A 15,506-nucleotide genomic window follows, 5' to 3' on the forward strand; every position below is an offset into this window, starting at 1 on the left:
GGTTTTCCATTACCATCGGTAAGACGGACGAATTGAGCCTCCTCCGGCTTTAAGCACAGACGAGGAAAAAAGAAACAGAGCGATGTCACTGATTGAGGCATCGACGTAATTGCCAGTTGTTGTTCTGGCTTAAAGACAGTACCAGACACATTAATATCAGACATTTCTGATTTACTTTGCTTAATGTTCACCGCTTTAGGAGATTGACAAATTGGAAGTTGAGGAAAACTTAAGCAAATTGTAGTGGTTGAATCTGCCGTCCTGGATGGAGGAAGGGCAGTAGAAGTTGTTGGGCTCACAGTTGTCGTTGCGAAATCTGGTGTTGGGCTTGTAGTGAATGTTGTTATTGAATCTGTGATAGTGGATGCAGGCAGCGCAGTAGATGTTGTTGGGCTCACAGTTGTAGTTGTAGACTCCGTAGTTGGGTCTGTAGTGGTTGCTGTGGTTGAATCTGTGGTAGTGGATGCAGCTAGCGTAGATGTTGTTGTAGACTCCGTTGTTGGGTTTGTAGTGGTTGAATCTGTCGTAGTGGATGCGGGAAGCGCAGTAGAAGTTGTTGGGCTCACAGTTGTCGTTGTGGAATCTGTTATTGGGCTTGTAGTGGATGTTGTTGTTGAATCTGTGATAGTGGATGCAGGAAGCGCAGTGGATGTTTTTGGGCTCAAAGTTGTCGTTGCGGAATCTGTTGTTGGGCTTGTAGTGGATGTTGTTGTTGAATCTGTGATAGTGGATGCAGGAAGCGCTGTAGATGTTGTTGGGCTCACAGTTGTAGTTGTAGACTCGGTTGTTGGGTTTGTAGTAGTTGTTGTGGTTGAATCTGTCGTAGTGGATGCAGGAAGCGCAGTGGATGTTGTTGGGCTCCCAGTTGTAGTTGTGGACTCCGTTGTTGGGTTTGTAGTGCTTGTTGTGGTTGAATCTGTGGTAGTGGATGCAGGTAACGCAGTAGATGTTGTTGGGCTCACAGTTGTAGTTGTGGATTCCGTTGTTGGGTTTGTAGTGGTTGTTGTGGTTGACTCTGTCGTAGTGGATGCAGGAAGCGCAGTGGATGTTGGTGGGGTCACAGTTGTAGTTGTGGACTCCGTTGTTGGGTTTGTGGTTGAATCTGTCGTAGTGGATGCAGGTAGCGTAGTAGATGTTGTTGGGCTCACAGTTGTCGTTGTGGACTCCGTTGTTGGGTTTGTAGTAGCTGTTGTGGTTGAATCTGTCGTAGTGGAAGCAGGAAGCGCAGTGGATGTTGTTGGGCTCACAGTTGTCGTTGCGGAATCTTTTGTTGGGCTTGTAGTGGATGTTGTTGTTGAACCTGTGATAGTGGATGCAGGAAGCGCTGTAGATGTTGTTGCGCTCAACGTCGTCGTAGCGGATTGACAAATTGGAAGTTGAGGAAAATTTAGGCAAATTGTACTGGATGTTGTGGTTGAATCTGTTGCAGTGGATGCAGGTAACGAAGTAGATGTTGTTGGGCTCACAGTTGTAGTTGTGGATTCCGTTGTTGGGTTTGTAGTGGTTGTTGTGGTTGAATCTGTCGTAGTGGATGCAGGTAGCGCAGTAGATGTTGTTGGGGTCACAGTTGTAGTTGTGGACTCCGTTGTTGGGTTTGTAGTGGTTGAATCTGTCGTAGTGGATGCAGCTAGCGTAGTAGATGTTGTTGGGCTGACAGTTGTCGTTGTGGACTCCGTTGTTGGGTTTGTAAAAGTTGTTGTGGTTGAATCTGTGGAAGTGGGTGCAGGAAGCGCAGTAGATGTTATTGGGCTCACAGTTGTAGTTGTGGATTCCGTTGTTGGGTTTTTAGTAGTTGTTGTGGTTGAATCTGTAATAGTGGATGCAGGAAGGGCAGTAGATGTTGTTGGGCTCACAGTTGTAGTTGTGGACTCGGTTGTTGGGCTTGTAGTGGATGTTGTTGTTGAACCTGTGATAGTGGATGCAGGAAGCGCTGTAGATGTTGTTGCGCTCACCGTCGTCGTAGCGGATTGACAAATTGGAAGTTGAGGAAAATTTAGGCAAATTGTACTGGATGTTGTGGTTGAATCTGTTGCAGTGGATGCAGGTAGCGAAGTAGATGTTGTTGGGCTCACAGTTGTAGTTGTGGACTCCGTTGTTGGGCTTGTAGTGGTTGTTTTGGTTGAATCTGTCGTAGTGGATGCAGGTAGCGCAGTAGATGTTGGTGGGGTCACAGTTGTAGTTGTGGACTCCGTTGTTGGGTTTGTAGTGGTTGAATCTGTCGTAGTGGATGCAGCTAGCGTAGTAGATGTTGTTGGGCTGACAGTTGTCGTTGTGGACTCCGTTGTTGGGTTTGTAAAAGTTGTTGTGGTTGAATCTGTGGAAGTGGATGCAGGAAGCGCAGTAGATGTTATTGGGCTCACAGTTGTAGTTGTGGATTCCGTTGTTGGGTTTTTAGTAGTTGTTGTGGTTGAAGCTGTAATAGTGGATGCAGGAAGCGCAGTAGATGTTGTTGGGCTCAGAGTTGTAGTTGTGGACTCGATTGTTGGGCTTGTAGTGGTTGTTGTGGTTGAATCTGTCGTAGTGGATGCAGGAAGCGCAGTGGATGTTGTTGCGCTCACAGTTGTCGTTGAATATGTTACTGGGCTTGTAGTGGATGTTGTTGTTGAATCTGTGATAGTGGATGCGGGGAGCGTAGTAGATGTTGTTGGGCTCACAGTTGTAGTTGTGGTCTCCGTTGTTGGGTTTGAAGTGCTTGTTGTGCTTGAATCTGTGGAAATGGATGCAGGAAGCGCAGTAGATGTTGTTGGGCTCACAGTTGTAGTTGTTGACTCCGTTGTCGGCGTTGAAGTAGTTGTTGTGGTTGAATCATTCGTAGTGGATGCTGGAAGCGTAGTAGATGTTGTTGGGCTCACAGTTGTAGTTGTGGTCTCCGTTGTTGGGTTTGTAGTAGTTGTTGTGGTTGACTCTGTCGTAGCGGATGCAGGAAGCGTAGTAGAAGTTGTTGGGCTCACAGTTGTAGTTGTGGTCTCCGTTGTTGGGTTTGTAGTAGTTGTTGTGGTTGACTCTGTCGTAGCGGATGCAGGAAGCGCAGTAGATGTTGTTGGGCTCACAGTTGTAGTTGTGGACTCCGTTGACGGGCTTGTGGTAGTTGTTGTGGTTGTATCTGTCGTAGTGGATGCAGGTAACGCAGTAGACGTTGTTGGGCTCACAGTTGTAGTTGTGGACTCCGTTGACGGGCTTGTAGTAGTTGTTGTGGTTGAATATGTCGCAGTGGATGCAGGTAGCGCTGTAGATGTTGTTGGGCTCACAGTTGTAGTTGTAGACTCCTTTGTTGGGTTTGTAGTGGTTGAATCTGTCGTAGTGGATGCAGGTAACGCAGTAGATGTTGGGCTCACAGTTGTAGTTGTGGACTCCGTTGACGGGCTTGTAGTAGTTGTTGCTGTTGAATCTGTCGTAGTGGATGCTGGGAGCGCAGTAGATGTTGTTGGGCTCACAGTTGTGGTTGTGGATTGCATTGTAGGGATTGTAGTGGTTATTGTGTTTGAATCTGTCGTAGTGGATGCAGGTAGCGCAGTAGACATTGTTGGGCTTACAGTTGTAGTTGTGGACTCCGTTAACGGGTTTGTAGTAGTTGTTGTGGTTGAATCTGTCGTAGTGGATGCAGGTAGCGCTGTAGACGTTGTCGGGCTCACAGTTGTAGTTGTGGACTCCGTTGTTGGGCTTGTAGTGGTTGAATCTGTCGTAGAGGATGCTGGTAGCGCAGTAGATGTTGTTGGGCTCACAGTTGTAGTTGTAGACTCCGTTGTTGGGTTTGTAGTGGTTGAATCTGTCGTAGTGGATGCAGGTAGCGCAGTAGACGTTGTTGGGCTCACAGTTGTAATTGTGGACTCCGTTGACGGGTTTGTAGTATTTGTTGTGGTTGAATCTGTCGTAGTGGATGCAGGTAGCGCTGTAGACGTTGTTGGGCTCACAGTTGTAGTTGTGGACTCCGTTGTTGGGCTTGTAGTGGTTGAATCAGTCGTAGAGGATGCTGGTAGCGCAGTAGATGTTGTTGGGCTCACAGTTGTAGTTGTGGACTCCGTTGACGGGCTTGTAGTAGTTGTTGTGGTTGAATCTGTCGTAGTGGATGCAGGTAACGCAGTAGACGTTGTTGGGCTCACAATTGTAGTTGTGGACTCCGTTGACGGGTTTGTAGTAGTTTTTGTGGTTGACTCTGTCGTAGTGGATGCAGGTAACGCAGTAGATGTTGTTGGGCTCACAGTTGTAGTTTTGGACTCCGTTGACGGGCTTGTAGTAGTTGTTGTGGTTGATTCTGTCGCAGTGGATGCAGGTAGCGCTGTAGATGTTGTTGGGCTCACAGTTGTAGTTGTAGACTCCGTTGTTGGGTTTGTAGTGGTTGAATCTGTCGTAGTGGATGCAGGTAACGCAGTAGATGTTGGGCTCACAGTTGTAGTTGTGGACTCCGTTGACGGGTTTGTAGTAGTTGTTGTGGTTGAATCTGTCGTAGTGGATGCAGGTAGCGCAGTAGACGTTGTTGGGCGCACAGTTGTAGTTGTGGAGTCCGTTGACGGGTTTGTAGTAGTTGTTGTGGTTGAATCTGTCGTAGTGGATGCAGGTAGCGCTGTAGACGTTGTTGGGCTCACAGTTGTAGTTGTGGACTCCGTTGTTGGGCTTGTAGTGGTTGAATCTGTCGCAGAGGATGCTGGTAGCGCAGTAGATGTTGTTGGGCTCACAGTTGTAGTTGTAGACTCCGTTGTTGGGTTTGTAGTGGTTGAATCTGTGGTAGAGGATGCTGGTAGCGCAGTAGATGTTGTTGGGCGCACAGTTGTAGTTGTGGACTCCGTTGTTGGGCTTGTAGTGGTTGAATCTGTCGCAGAGGATGCTGGTAGCGCAGTAGATGTTGTTGGGCTCACAGTTGTAGTTGTAGACTCCGTTGTTGGGTTTGTAGTGGTTGAATCTGTCGTAGTGGATGCAGGTAACGCAGTAGATGTTGGGCTCACAGTTGTAGTTGTGGACTCCGTTGACGGGCTTGTAGTAGTTGTTGTGGTTGAATCTGTCGTAGTGGATGCAGGTAACGCAGTAGATGTTGGGCTCACAGTTATAGTGGTGGACTCCGTTGTTGGGCTTGTAGTGGTTGAATCTGTCGTAGAGGATGCTGGTAGCGCAGTAGATGTTGTTGGGCTCACAGTTGTAGTTGTAGACTCCGTTGTTGGGTTTGTAGTGGTTGAATCTGTCGTAGGGGATGCAGGTAGCGCAGTAGACGTTGTTGGGCTCACAGTTGTAGTTGTGGAGTCCGTTGACGGGTTTGTAGTAGTTGTTGTGGTTGAATCTGTCGTAGTGGATGCAGGTAGCGCTGTAGACGTTGTTGGGCTCACAGTTGTAGTTGTGGACTCCGTTGACGAGCTTGTAGTAGTTGTTGTGGTTGATTCTGTCGCAGTGGATGCAGGTAGCGCTGTAGATGTTGTTGGGCTCACAGTTGTAGTTGTAGACTCCGTTGTTGGGTTTGTAGTGGTTGAATCTGTCGTAGTGGATGCAGGTAACGCAGTAGATGTTGGGCTCACAGTTGTAGTTGTGGACTCCGTTGACGGGCTTGTAGTAGTTGTTGTGGTTGAATCTGTCGTAGTGGAAGCAGGTAGCGCAGTAGACGTTGTTGGGCGCACAGTTGTAGTTGTGGAGTCCGTTGACGGGTTTGTAGTAGTTGTTGTGGTTGAATCTGTCGTAGTGGATGCAGGTAGCGCTGTAGACGTTGTTGGGCTCACAGTTGTAGTTGTGGACTCCGTTGTTGGGCTTGTAGTGGTTGAATCTGTCGTAGAGGATGCTGGTAGCGCAGTAGATGTTGTTGGGCTCACAGTTGTAGTTGTAGACTCCGTTGTTGGGTTTGTAGTGGTTGAATCTGTCGTAGTGGATGCAGGTAGCGCAGTAGACGTTGTTGGGCTCACAGTTGTAGTTGTGGACTCCGTTGACGGGTTTGTAGTAGTTGTTGTGGTTGAATCTGTCGTAGTGGATGCAGGTAGCGCTGTAGACGTTGTTGGACTCACAGTTGTAGTTGTGGACTCCGTTGTTGGGCTTGTAGTGGTTGAATCTGTCGTAGAGGATGCTGGTAGCGCAGTAGATGTTGTTGGGCTCACAGTTGTAGTTGTAGACTCCGTTGTTGGGTTTGTAGTGGTTGAATCTGTGGTAGAGGATGCTGGTAGCGCAGTAGATGTTGTTGGGCTCACAGTTGTAGTTGTTGACTCCGTTGACGGGCTTGTAGTCGTTGTTGTGGTTGAATCTGTCGTAGTGGATGCAGGTAGCGCTGTAGACGTTGTTGGGCTTACAGTTGTAGTTGTGGACTCCGTTGTTGGGCTTGTAGTGGTTGAATCTGTCGTAGAGGATGCTGGTAGCGCAGTAGATGTTGTTGGGCTCACAGTTGTTGTTGTAGACTCCGTTGTTGGGTTTGTAGTGGTTGAATCTGTCGTAGTGGATGCAGGTAACGCAGTAGATGTTGGGCTCACAGTTGTAGTTGTGGACTCCGTTGACGGGCTTGTAGTAGTTGTTGTGGTTGAATCTGTCGTAGTGGATGCAGGTAGCGCTGTAGACGTTGTTGGACTCACAGTTGTAGTTGTGGACTCCGTTGTTGGGCTTGTAGTGGTTGAATCTGTCGTAGAGGATGCTGGTAGCGCAGTAGATGTTGTTGGGCTCACAGTTGTAGTTGTAGACTCCGTTGGTGGGTTTGTAGTGGTTGAATCTGTCGTAGTGGATGCAGGTAACGCAGTAGATGTTGGGCTCACAGTTGTAGTTGTGGACTCCGTTGACGGGCTTGTAGTAGTTGTTGTGGTTGAATCTGTCGTAGTGGATGCAGGTAGCGCAGTAGACGTTGTTGGGCGCACAGTTGCAGTTGTGGACTCCGTTGACGGGTTTGTAGTAGTTGTTGTGGTTGAATCTGTCGTAGTGGATGCAGGTAGCGCTGTAGACGTTGTTGGGCTCACAGTTGTAGTTGTGAACTCCGTTGTTGGGCTTGTAGTGGTTGAATCTGTCGTAGAGGATGCTGGTAGCGCAGTAGATGTTGTTGGGCTCACAGTTGTAGTTGTAGACTCCGTTGTTGGGTTTGTAGTGGTTGAATCTGTCGTAGGGGATGCAGGTAGCGCAGTAGACGTTGTTGGGCTCACAGTTGTAGTTGTGGACTCCGTTGACGGGTTTGTAGTAGTTGTTGTGGTTGAATCTGTCGTAGTGGATGCAGGTAGCGCTGTAGACGTTGTTGGGCTCACAGTTGTAGTTGTAGACTCCGTTGTTGGGTTTGTAGTGGTTGAATCTGTGGTAGAGGATGCTGGTAGCGCAGTAGATGTTGTTGGGCTCACAGTTGTAGTTGTGGACTCCGTTGACGGGCTTGTAGTAGTTGTTGTGCTTGATTCTGTCGTAGTGGATGCAGGTAGCGCTGTAGACGTTGTTGGGCTTACAGTTGTAGTTGTAGACTCCGTTGTTGGGCTTGTAGTGGTTGAATCTGTCGTAGAGGATGCTGGTAGCGCAGTAGATGTTGTTGGGCTCACAGTTGTAGTTGTGGACTCCGTTGACGGGCTTGTAGTAGTTGTTGTGGTTGAATCTGTCGTAGTGGATGCAGGTAGCGCAGTAGACGTTGTTGGGCGCACAGTTGTAGTTGTGGAGTCCGTTGACGGGTTTGTAGTAGTTGTTGTGGTTGAATCTGTCGTAGTGGATGCAGGTAGCGCTGTAGACGTTGTTGGGCTCACAGTTGTAGTTGTGGACTCCGTTGTTGGGCTTGTAGTGGTTGAATCTGTCGTAGAGGATGCTGGTAGCGCAGTAGATGTTGTTGGGCTCACAGTTGTAGTTGTGGACTCCGTTGTTGGGCTTGTAGTGGTTGAATCTGTCGTAGAGGATGCTGGTAGCGCAGTAGATGTTGTTGGGCTCACAGTTGTAGTTGTAGACTCCGTTGTTGGGTTTGTAGTGGTTGAATCTGTCGTAGGGGATGCAGGTAGCGCAGTAGACGTTGTTGGGCTCACAGTTGTAGTTGTGGACTCCGTTGACGGGTTTGTAGTAGTTGTTGTGGTTGAATCTGTCGTAGTGGATGCAGGTAGCGCTGTAGACGTTGTTGGGCTCACAGTTGTAGTTGTAGACTCCGTTGTTGGGTTTGTAGTGGTTGAATCTGTGGTAGAGGATGCTGGTAGCGCAGTAGATGTTGTTGGGCTCACAGTTGTAGTTGTGGACTCCGTTGACGGGCTTGTAGTAGTTGTTGTGGTTGATTCTGTCGTAGTGGATGCAGGTAGCGCTGTAGACGTTGTTGGGCTTACAGTTGTAGTTGTAGACTCAGTTGTTGGGCTTGTAGTGGTTGAATCTGTCGTAGAGGATGCTGGTAGCGCAGTAGATGTTGTTGGGCTCACAGTTGTAGTTGTAGACTCCGTTGTTGGGTTTGTAGTGGTTGAATCTGTGGTAGAGGATGCTGGTAGCGCAGTAGATGTTGTTGGGCTCACAGTTGTAGTTGTGGACTCCGTTGACGGGCTTGTAGTAGTTGTTGTGGTTGATTCTGTCGTAGTGGATGCAGGTAGCGCTGTAGACGTTGTTGGGCTTACAGTTGTAGTTGTAGACGCCGTTGTTGGGTTTGTAGCTGTTGTTGTGGTCTCCGGTTGAAACTGATTGGGGTCATAGGGCCCATATGGACCGAAATATCCATATCCATAAGGGTCATACGGTGCTTGATTCTGGTATGCGTTTGCCCAATAATTGTTGTAATAGTCGTTCAGATAATTATTGTAGTCGTTATCCTGCTGATTATTATTTGATGTACTTGGGCTATTATTGTTTCCTGAGTTGATACTAATTCCTGTGAGCCGTGTAAACAAAGTGGAAGCATCCCACACAGGTATCCTTATTTTTATTGATTGCCCCCAAGCCAGACTGGCTAGAAAAAGCAATAGGCTGACGGTATTTAATATCATTCCGAGCTGAGATAAGCCGGCGCTCTGGTTAGCCTAGAACTGATGTGATTGCGGCTGGACACCTGGAGTTTTATACAGACCACAGAAGTCGTAAAATTAAAATGGCACTATGCACGAACAATAGGTTGGACAGAACTAACTTCATTAATTTTAACTTATTATAGCTTTTAAGTCACGGGCCTTAGCGAAGGGAAGGTTTTAAGCAGACGAACAACGTTTTTGGAGCAGCTGATGCTAATTTGTTCTTTGCTTTACCATTAAGCCATAGCCAATCACTCGGCAACTGCTTGGGGTGTGAGTTACGCTTCTGAAAATCTTGATTCCTCGATTTGGAATCAATTATCTCGCGAAAGAAAGCCCATTAGTTTATTGTTTGCTTTTGTTTGTTTTTATTGAATAAATTAATTGTCGTATATGTAAGTTACACCAAAGCTTTTTCGTTTTATCGGAATTCTATTTCTTTCCACCGTATACAAAGTAAGGAGATGGTTGTGCGCCACGATAAATGTTTTCTTGTGGGACATATACTGGCGAGGACTGAGCTCCAGACGACGCCGATGCGGAGCCACTGACATAAATGGGGTTGGAACCGATGCGGTGCAGATCATAGGGACTGATCAGTGGGCTGGCAACATAGTGGTAGGGCAGTGGCGTGGTTCGAGACCGGTTGTTTAACGTCGCCGTTGAAGTAGTATTCGTGTTCGAGGGTATCACTGCGGTGGAGGTGGATGGTGCTTCTGTAGTTGTAGTTGTTGTAGTTGTAGTTGTAGTGGTTGTGTTAGGAGCTGCAGTGTTCGTGCCAGGAGCTGTAGTGTTCGTGCCAGGAGCTGCAGTGTTCGTGCCAGGAGCTGCAGTGTTCGTGCCAGGAGCCTGTCCATTGTTAGCGGTAGAGGCAATATATTGGTAGAAAGCCAGAGCTTGGTTGTACTGCTGCAACTGGTAGTAATATGCATTCAGATTGGCTGCGTATGCTGCTTGAGCTTGAGCGTTGTTGTTGTTGCTGCTCGAAGAACCACCTCCACCACCTCCTCCACCGCCTCCACCGCTTCCACCGCCTCCACCTCCTCCACCACCTCCTGTTAGGGCGGAGACAATACTTCCCACGGTGTAAACAGGAAAGCTTATGGACTGACTCCAAGCCTGACCAGTCAACAGAAACAGCAGTCCTATGGTTTTAATCAGCATTTTGAAGAGAGATTCTACGGTGCTCCGGTTAGTTCAGAACTAAAGTGACGACTCCTAAATGCGATGAGTTTTATACAGTCTGTCGGGTGTCATAAATTGGGTTTTCTCTGGGCCTTGCAAAAGACCGGACTGGAACTCGGCCGTCAAATCAAAATTCGAATTGGGCTTGGTATAGATGCCAATCGGTAATTTGAATTTTTATTGTTTTGGTTAGTGAAATCACAGAAGTGAACTGAAAGCTTATTTCGCATAACTTAGCAAACTAATGTCTTGTCATAATAAGAAAGTTCTATTTTACGGGCCTTTATTGAAAGATATCGCTAATAAATGAATAATTTATCTCTATCGATCCTCTCTGACTTTTCATATTTTCTTAGCCAACTCGGTTGTAATATAAAGAAGGGGTATAAATAGGTCTATAGTATACGTATCTAGTTGGAGGTCTATAATAGACGGCACTGGCAAAGCTTTGAGGTCGATTTGTAACTGAACGGCTTGTAGTCGCCTGAAGAATTTTGTTTACCGGCTGCTCACCCTCGTCCAACTCATATTTAATGCGAGATCCGTTCTTAAAGTCTATGTAGTCGTAGTCCTCATCGTTATCGGCCCCAGTCAAATCTTTCTCAACCGCCGGTTTTTGCGTTGTTGTGGTGGCCTGTGCAATAAAGTCTGCCAGCAAAGCGGGTGAAATTGTAGGTGCACTCGCCTCAGCCCCTGACTGCTGTAATCCCTGTAGAATTCCTTGCAGGAATTGCTCGCGTACCAAATCGCTTGTCTGTTGAGAGTTCGCCAACTCATCGGACTGGGGTTGCTTCATGATCGCACTGTTTGTGCCGGTAAACGTCTCATCTTGCGGTCTGCGGATAGGGACCTGCGGCTGGGCTGCCGCATATGTCAAAAGATATAGCCAGGGTAGAGCTGTTCGGATTTGTTCCGGCTCTGGGGTCGGGGGACCTGCACCTGCTCGAATACTGGTCACTGCCACTAAACACAGTAGAAATACGATTTGTTTCATATCGAAACGCGTTCGACTTTGAACTAAGACTGCCTGGGCATTGGGCTTGCATATTTAGCAAATGTCTGCACCGATATGTAAATGCTAATTTTGGTTCATTAATAAGTTCGCGATCGGAGAAATCGATCGCGTCTGTCCTAAGTTTCTTTCTTTTCTTGGTTTTTGTTTACCTTTTTAATTCGTTTACAATCGGCATATTGGAACGGAATCAGCAGAAAAGACAAATCAATTTTGCTACCGAACTGGTTTTTTGTTTTGATTTTTACACTTGGAAATTAAAACTGTAAATCTTTAAGCAAAATTTACAAAAATCAGTTTCCGAATGTTCGATATCCGTTATAATGGAGTATTAAAAACCTTAATTTTTTACATTTTTGCCACGAATTGAACTTGATTATATGGTATTCCTGAGATGGATGCGATGCAGATCGTAGGGACTGATTTCAGGCGGGGCTCATAGTGATAACGAAGTGGCGTAGTGTGGTCTTCGCAGTCGAGGTCTTGGTGATGGGTACAGCAGTGACCATGGTTTCCGTGATGTCCATAGGGTCCGTAGGATCCAAATTGGTCGAACGGTTCATTCAACTGATTGTACGCAGCCTGAGCTTTGTAATACTGCTGCCATTAATTTCTATAATACGGGTTGAAAAGGGATTTTTATTCCGCCTGAGCTTTGTTGACGTGAATGCTGCTCGAGTAGCTAAGACAAGAGTTAGAGCCCCCTCGTGTGGTTAATGAAAAAAGTAGGCATAATATCATAATCAGCACTGCCTCACATCCCCAGGGCTTTATACAGCTGGTTTTGTATGAAAATTAAGTGGTGGGGGTGGTTAATTCGGCCAAAAAAGGCCTATTTTCATGAATTTTGTCACACGATACGGTTTATGTCAGATCAATTATTAATTGAGCGTATCAAAGTACAAGATTTAAACTATGTTTTCACAAATTTTATTCGAAAACAAAAAATAAATGAGCTGCGAAGCCAAGCTCCGTAGGCGCCTCCAAGAAAAAAGGTTTTGCGGTGAACAGCTTAACTCGTTACTGGATCATCAGATAAAAACAAAATTATTTATTAGTTAAGATGTTTCTTAAGATTTTTATTCAATTTTTGGAATTTTGGTAAAACTTTGAAGTCAAAAACGTGATTTTATCTTAAAATCTCGATATATTAGTTATTAAAAAAAGAACAGTCGATGTCAGTACCTGCGGATTTAGGTACAGAAATAGTGTGCAAAACAATTCGTCCAGTAGATTTTGCAGGATCGTGTTCACCGACTTTAAAATGGCAACTTTTCAGGAGAGCGTTTTAAAGTTGTAGACACCCAAAAATCGAATACAAAACAAGCTAATTCACCTACGTTCAACTGCCCATAACTTCGGAAGTTTTACGTGGACCAATCTAAAATTTTAACGCTATATTCTTCAAATGTTGTGCATTAAAATAAAAAAAAAATACCATACCATACCCAACTTCAAAGTCCCGTAAATAATAATTTCCTTTCACCGCTTTTTTGTTGTTCCTTATGATTAAATTATTAAAAATCTATACAGTAAACCATTCGATAGTGTACAGTTTCGAAAGAGCCCTGTATAGGACAATAAAATATTTTGGTTTAAAATTTGCATTTTATTTGTTATCAATGAAGATATTTACGTTTTCTTATGGAGCAGTCGAACAAACATTAATATCAGCCCAAGCCATGAAGTCTTTTTATTCCGAATATGTGGTGTCATACTAATGGGTTAAAGCTCAATTTAATTCGTGTTTTATAACCCGCTCACCAGCCAGTCGTCCTCAAAAACGGGAATCCTGTAAGTTTCCACATTGGTCATCTGAGTCTGGCTGGACTTCAGATTCCGAACCAGAATCCGACGTGGCACGCCCTGTCGCACAACTTTAACCCGTGTGCGGGACACAAGCTCTGGACTGGCAAATGGCTGATAATTGTACAGTACTGGAGTCTGTGGCTCCTGGGAGCGATCGTTGAAGGCTCTGCCACTCAGGTTCACATATTGGATATTGGGCTGACGGCCGAACAGGTTTCTTAGAAGATTCCGAAGAGGTGCGTTGCCGGAATTCTGGTTATTTGACAGTGCAATGTTCCCGTTGCCCAAAGAACTGCCAAACTGGAAGTCCTGACTGGTTGCGTTCGCAGTAATCGTAAGGTTTCTCACAATTTCCCATATCCCGCGTCGAAAGAATGGTCTTGAGCCCAAGACTTGAACATTGGACGAGCTCGGGTATATAACCTGTACACCAGGTGATCCATAGACTTGGTATCCTTGTCCTGCTATCGAATTGACTTGCAGCAGCAGAGTTAGTCCAATCAAAGCGACTAACATGGCGAAAAACTAAGTTAGGCCTCCTTAGTCCCTGAGGTGTATTTAAGACTACGACAGGCACTGTTGGTTGGCCCAACTTTTATATTCCAAACGCAAAGTCTTATCTAAATTGTAATAAATGGATCCAATTTGTCGGTTGAATGATAATAAATTAAAGTCAATTTTTGTGCCTAAGCGATTTATCCCGAAGTTAATAAATTTGTAGGAAGAAAATATTCAGAAAAATGTGGTAGAGAATCAATAAATGTTCTATGGTGGGATATATCTCCATGAGTAAAACTTGTTTAATATACAAAAAATTAAGAAAATGTTAAGCATGAGAGAATAATAACACCAATACCTTAAAGTACCTTCACAATTACTTGTATTTTTATTTTTGCTAATTGTTGTAACCATTTCTTGAAGAAAAAGAATTGATCATATAAGTCTGTTTTGTTTCCCATTAATATTTTCCACCAAGATTCCCCCAATTTAACAAGATTCCGTTGATCGCTCGGCACCTGTGAAGTAGATTCATTCCGGCATTTGCCGAATAGTATTAAAAAGATTTAATCGTTTTATTACTCCGCATATTTAAATAGAAGCCAGCTGTGGTTTTTGGCTATAAAAAAGAAAAATAGCCCTTCCAAGCATGAACCGTTATACCAGTTAGTTTATCCATAATACCGATCTAAGCAAATAAAAGCTATTAACTTGTTGGGCGTGTTCTGAGCTGATTTTAATAGCTTAACTAATTTACATGCAAACAGCTGGAGCGGTGACTAAACATTTTTCTTGCAAAAGCTTAGTCTTTTTTTTTAAGAAGATCTTTTGAAAATGTTTGCAAACTGGGTTAATGTTTATTGGCAATAATTCAAAAGGTGCCATCGCATTTCTTTTTGCGAATGGGATCAGTATAAAAGCGCATGTGATGCCATCTGTCAATCAGTTCGAAGTGAACCCCTTTCCCACAATGAGCACCAAGTTGGTACTCTGCCTGTGCCTGGCGCTCTGCGGAGCCCTGGCCATGGCCCGTCCCCAGGAGGAGATCCTCGATCAGGAATCGCAGCTGGAAAACAGCCAGGAGCTGAACAGCGTTGAGGAGAACGACGCGGAGGCGAATCCCTCGACCTGGCGCAAGCTCTTCGGCAGCGAAGGCAGCAGCGGGAATCTGGTGGTGACCTTCCCCCAATCCTCGAGTAGCTCTTCCAACAGCAACTCCAACAGCAACAGCAATAAGAAGAAGAAGAAGAAGCCCAATCCCTATCCGTACCCCTACCCGTACCCGCCCTACCAGTATCACCATCACTACCCACAATACCCGCCATACCCATACCCCGGCTATTATCCTCCTCCACCGTATCCATACCCCGGTGGTCATGGCGGACATCATGGAGGACACGACGGTGGACACGGCGGACATGACGGTGGACATGGCGGACACGACGGTGGACATGGAGGACACGACGGTGGACATGGAGGACACGATGGTGGACATAGCGGACACGATGGTGGACATGGCGGACACGATGGTGGACATGGCGGACACGATGGTGGCCACGGCGGAAATCCTAAGCCGCCGTCTCCTCCCGTGAAGCCCCCTCCGAAACCTCAATACCCACCCTATCCTCCACACTACTATCCACCCTTCCCGTACTTCCCACCCCCACCACCTCCACCACCACCACCACCACCATCGAACGACAACGACAACGACTCGGGCGAATCCACCGAAACCAAGGTCCAAAAGTGCGAAAAGGTGATCGGCCTTGGATTTTTGTGCAAGACATAAACCATTAATTCCACATTCACTACTAGCTCAATATTTATTTATTTAAATTTTATTTACCGAATAAAAAAAATTGATGCACATAGTATTTGTTTCTAAATGGGGGATTATGTTTTAATGGATTTTTTCTTAAGATAACTTCAAGAAGCTTTCGAGATCAATTAGTTAATAAGAATATGTATTTTTTACTAAAAATGTATGATTTCTTAGAACGACAATATTTTGAAATGTGCCTTAATATTCCTTCTACAATTTCTACAAATGATAAATGGCAAATTAAATATCAGCACAAATATAACACCCTACTCGGCATTTGACACTTGTCAAC

At 45.6% G+C, this 15,506-nt stretch overlaps 5 protein-coding genes across 5 annotated transcripts; 1 reads left to right on the forward strand and 4 right to left on the reverse strand.

Annotated features, from left to right (window-relative positions):
* Window positions 1-195: 195 nt before the first annotated feature.
* Window positions 196-8,867, reverse strand: LOC123038153 (mucin-2). Its single transcript, XM_044462041.1, has 12 exons — window positions 8,620-8,867; window positions 8,313-8,536; window positions 7,912-8,281; window positions 5,341-7,749; window positions 5,203-5,310; window positions 4,957-5,064; window positions 4,510-4,578; window positions 4,002-4,438; window positions 2,905-3,926; window positions 2,724-2,867; window positions 1,467-2,186; window positions 196-1,401 (listed from the first exon to the last, which is right to left on the reverse strand). Exons 1-12 carry the CDS (start codon window positions 8,865-8,867, stop codon window positions 196-198), a joined length of 7,065 nt encoding a protein of 2,354 aa, XP_044317976.1.
* Window positions 8,868-9,245: 378 nt separating this feature from the next.
* On the reverse strand, window positions 9,246-10,083 carry LOC108043072 (autotransporter adhesin BpaC). The gene has a single exon (XM_017121616.2). It carries the CDS (start codon window positions 10,050-10,052, stop codon window positions 9,321-9,323), a length of 732 nt encoding a protein of 243 aa, XP_016977105.2. The 5' UTR covers window positions 10,053-10,083; the 3' UTR covers window positions 9,246-9,320.
* A 342-nt stretch (window positions 10,084-10,425) lies between these two features.
* Window positions 10,426-11,067, reverse strand: LOC108043071. Its single transcript, XM_017121615.2, has one exon. It carries the CDS (start codon window positions 11,065-11,067, stop codon window positions 10,426-10,428), a length of 642 nt encoding a protein of 213 aa, XP_016977104.2.
* Window positions 11,068-12,834: 1,767 nt separating this feature from the next.
* LOC108048397 lies at window positions 12,835-13,410 on the reverse strand. Its single transcript, XM_017128998.2, has one exon. It carries the CDS (start codon window positions 13,408-13,410, stop codon window positions 12,835-12,837), a length of 576 nt encoding a protein of 191 aa, XP_016984487.2.
* A 942-nt stretch (window positions 13,411-14,352) lies between these two features.
* LOC108048401 (splicing factor 1) lies at window positions 14,353-15,244 on the forward strand. Its single transcript, XM_017129001.2, has one exon. It carries the CDS (start codon window positions 14,363-14,365, stop codon window positions 15,179-15,181), a length of 819 nt encoding a protein of 272 aa, XP_016984490.2. The 5' UTR covers window positions 14,353-14,362; the 3' UTR covers window positions 15,182-15,244.
* The last annotated feature ends 262 nt before the right edge of the window (window positions 15,245-15,506 follow it).

This window comes from Drosophila rhopaloa, unplaced genomic scaffold (genome assembly GCF_018152115.1).
Source record: "Drosophila rhopaloa isolate 14029-0021.01 unplaced genomic scaffold, ASM1815211v1 contig_115, whole genome shotgun sequence".
NCBI classification, from domain to species: Eukaryota; Metazoa; Arthropoda; class Insecta; order Diptera; family Drosophilidae; genus Drosophila; species Drosophila rhopaloa.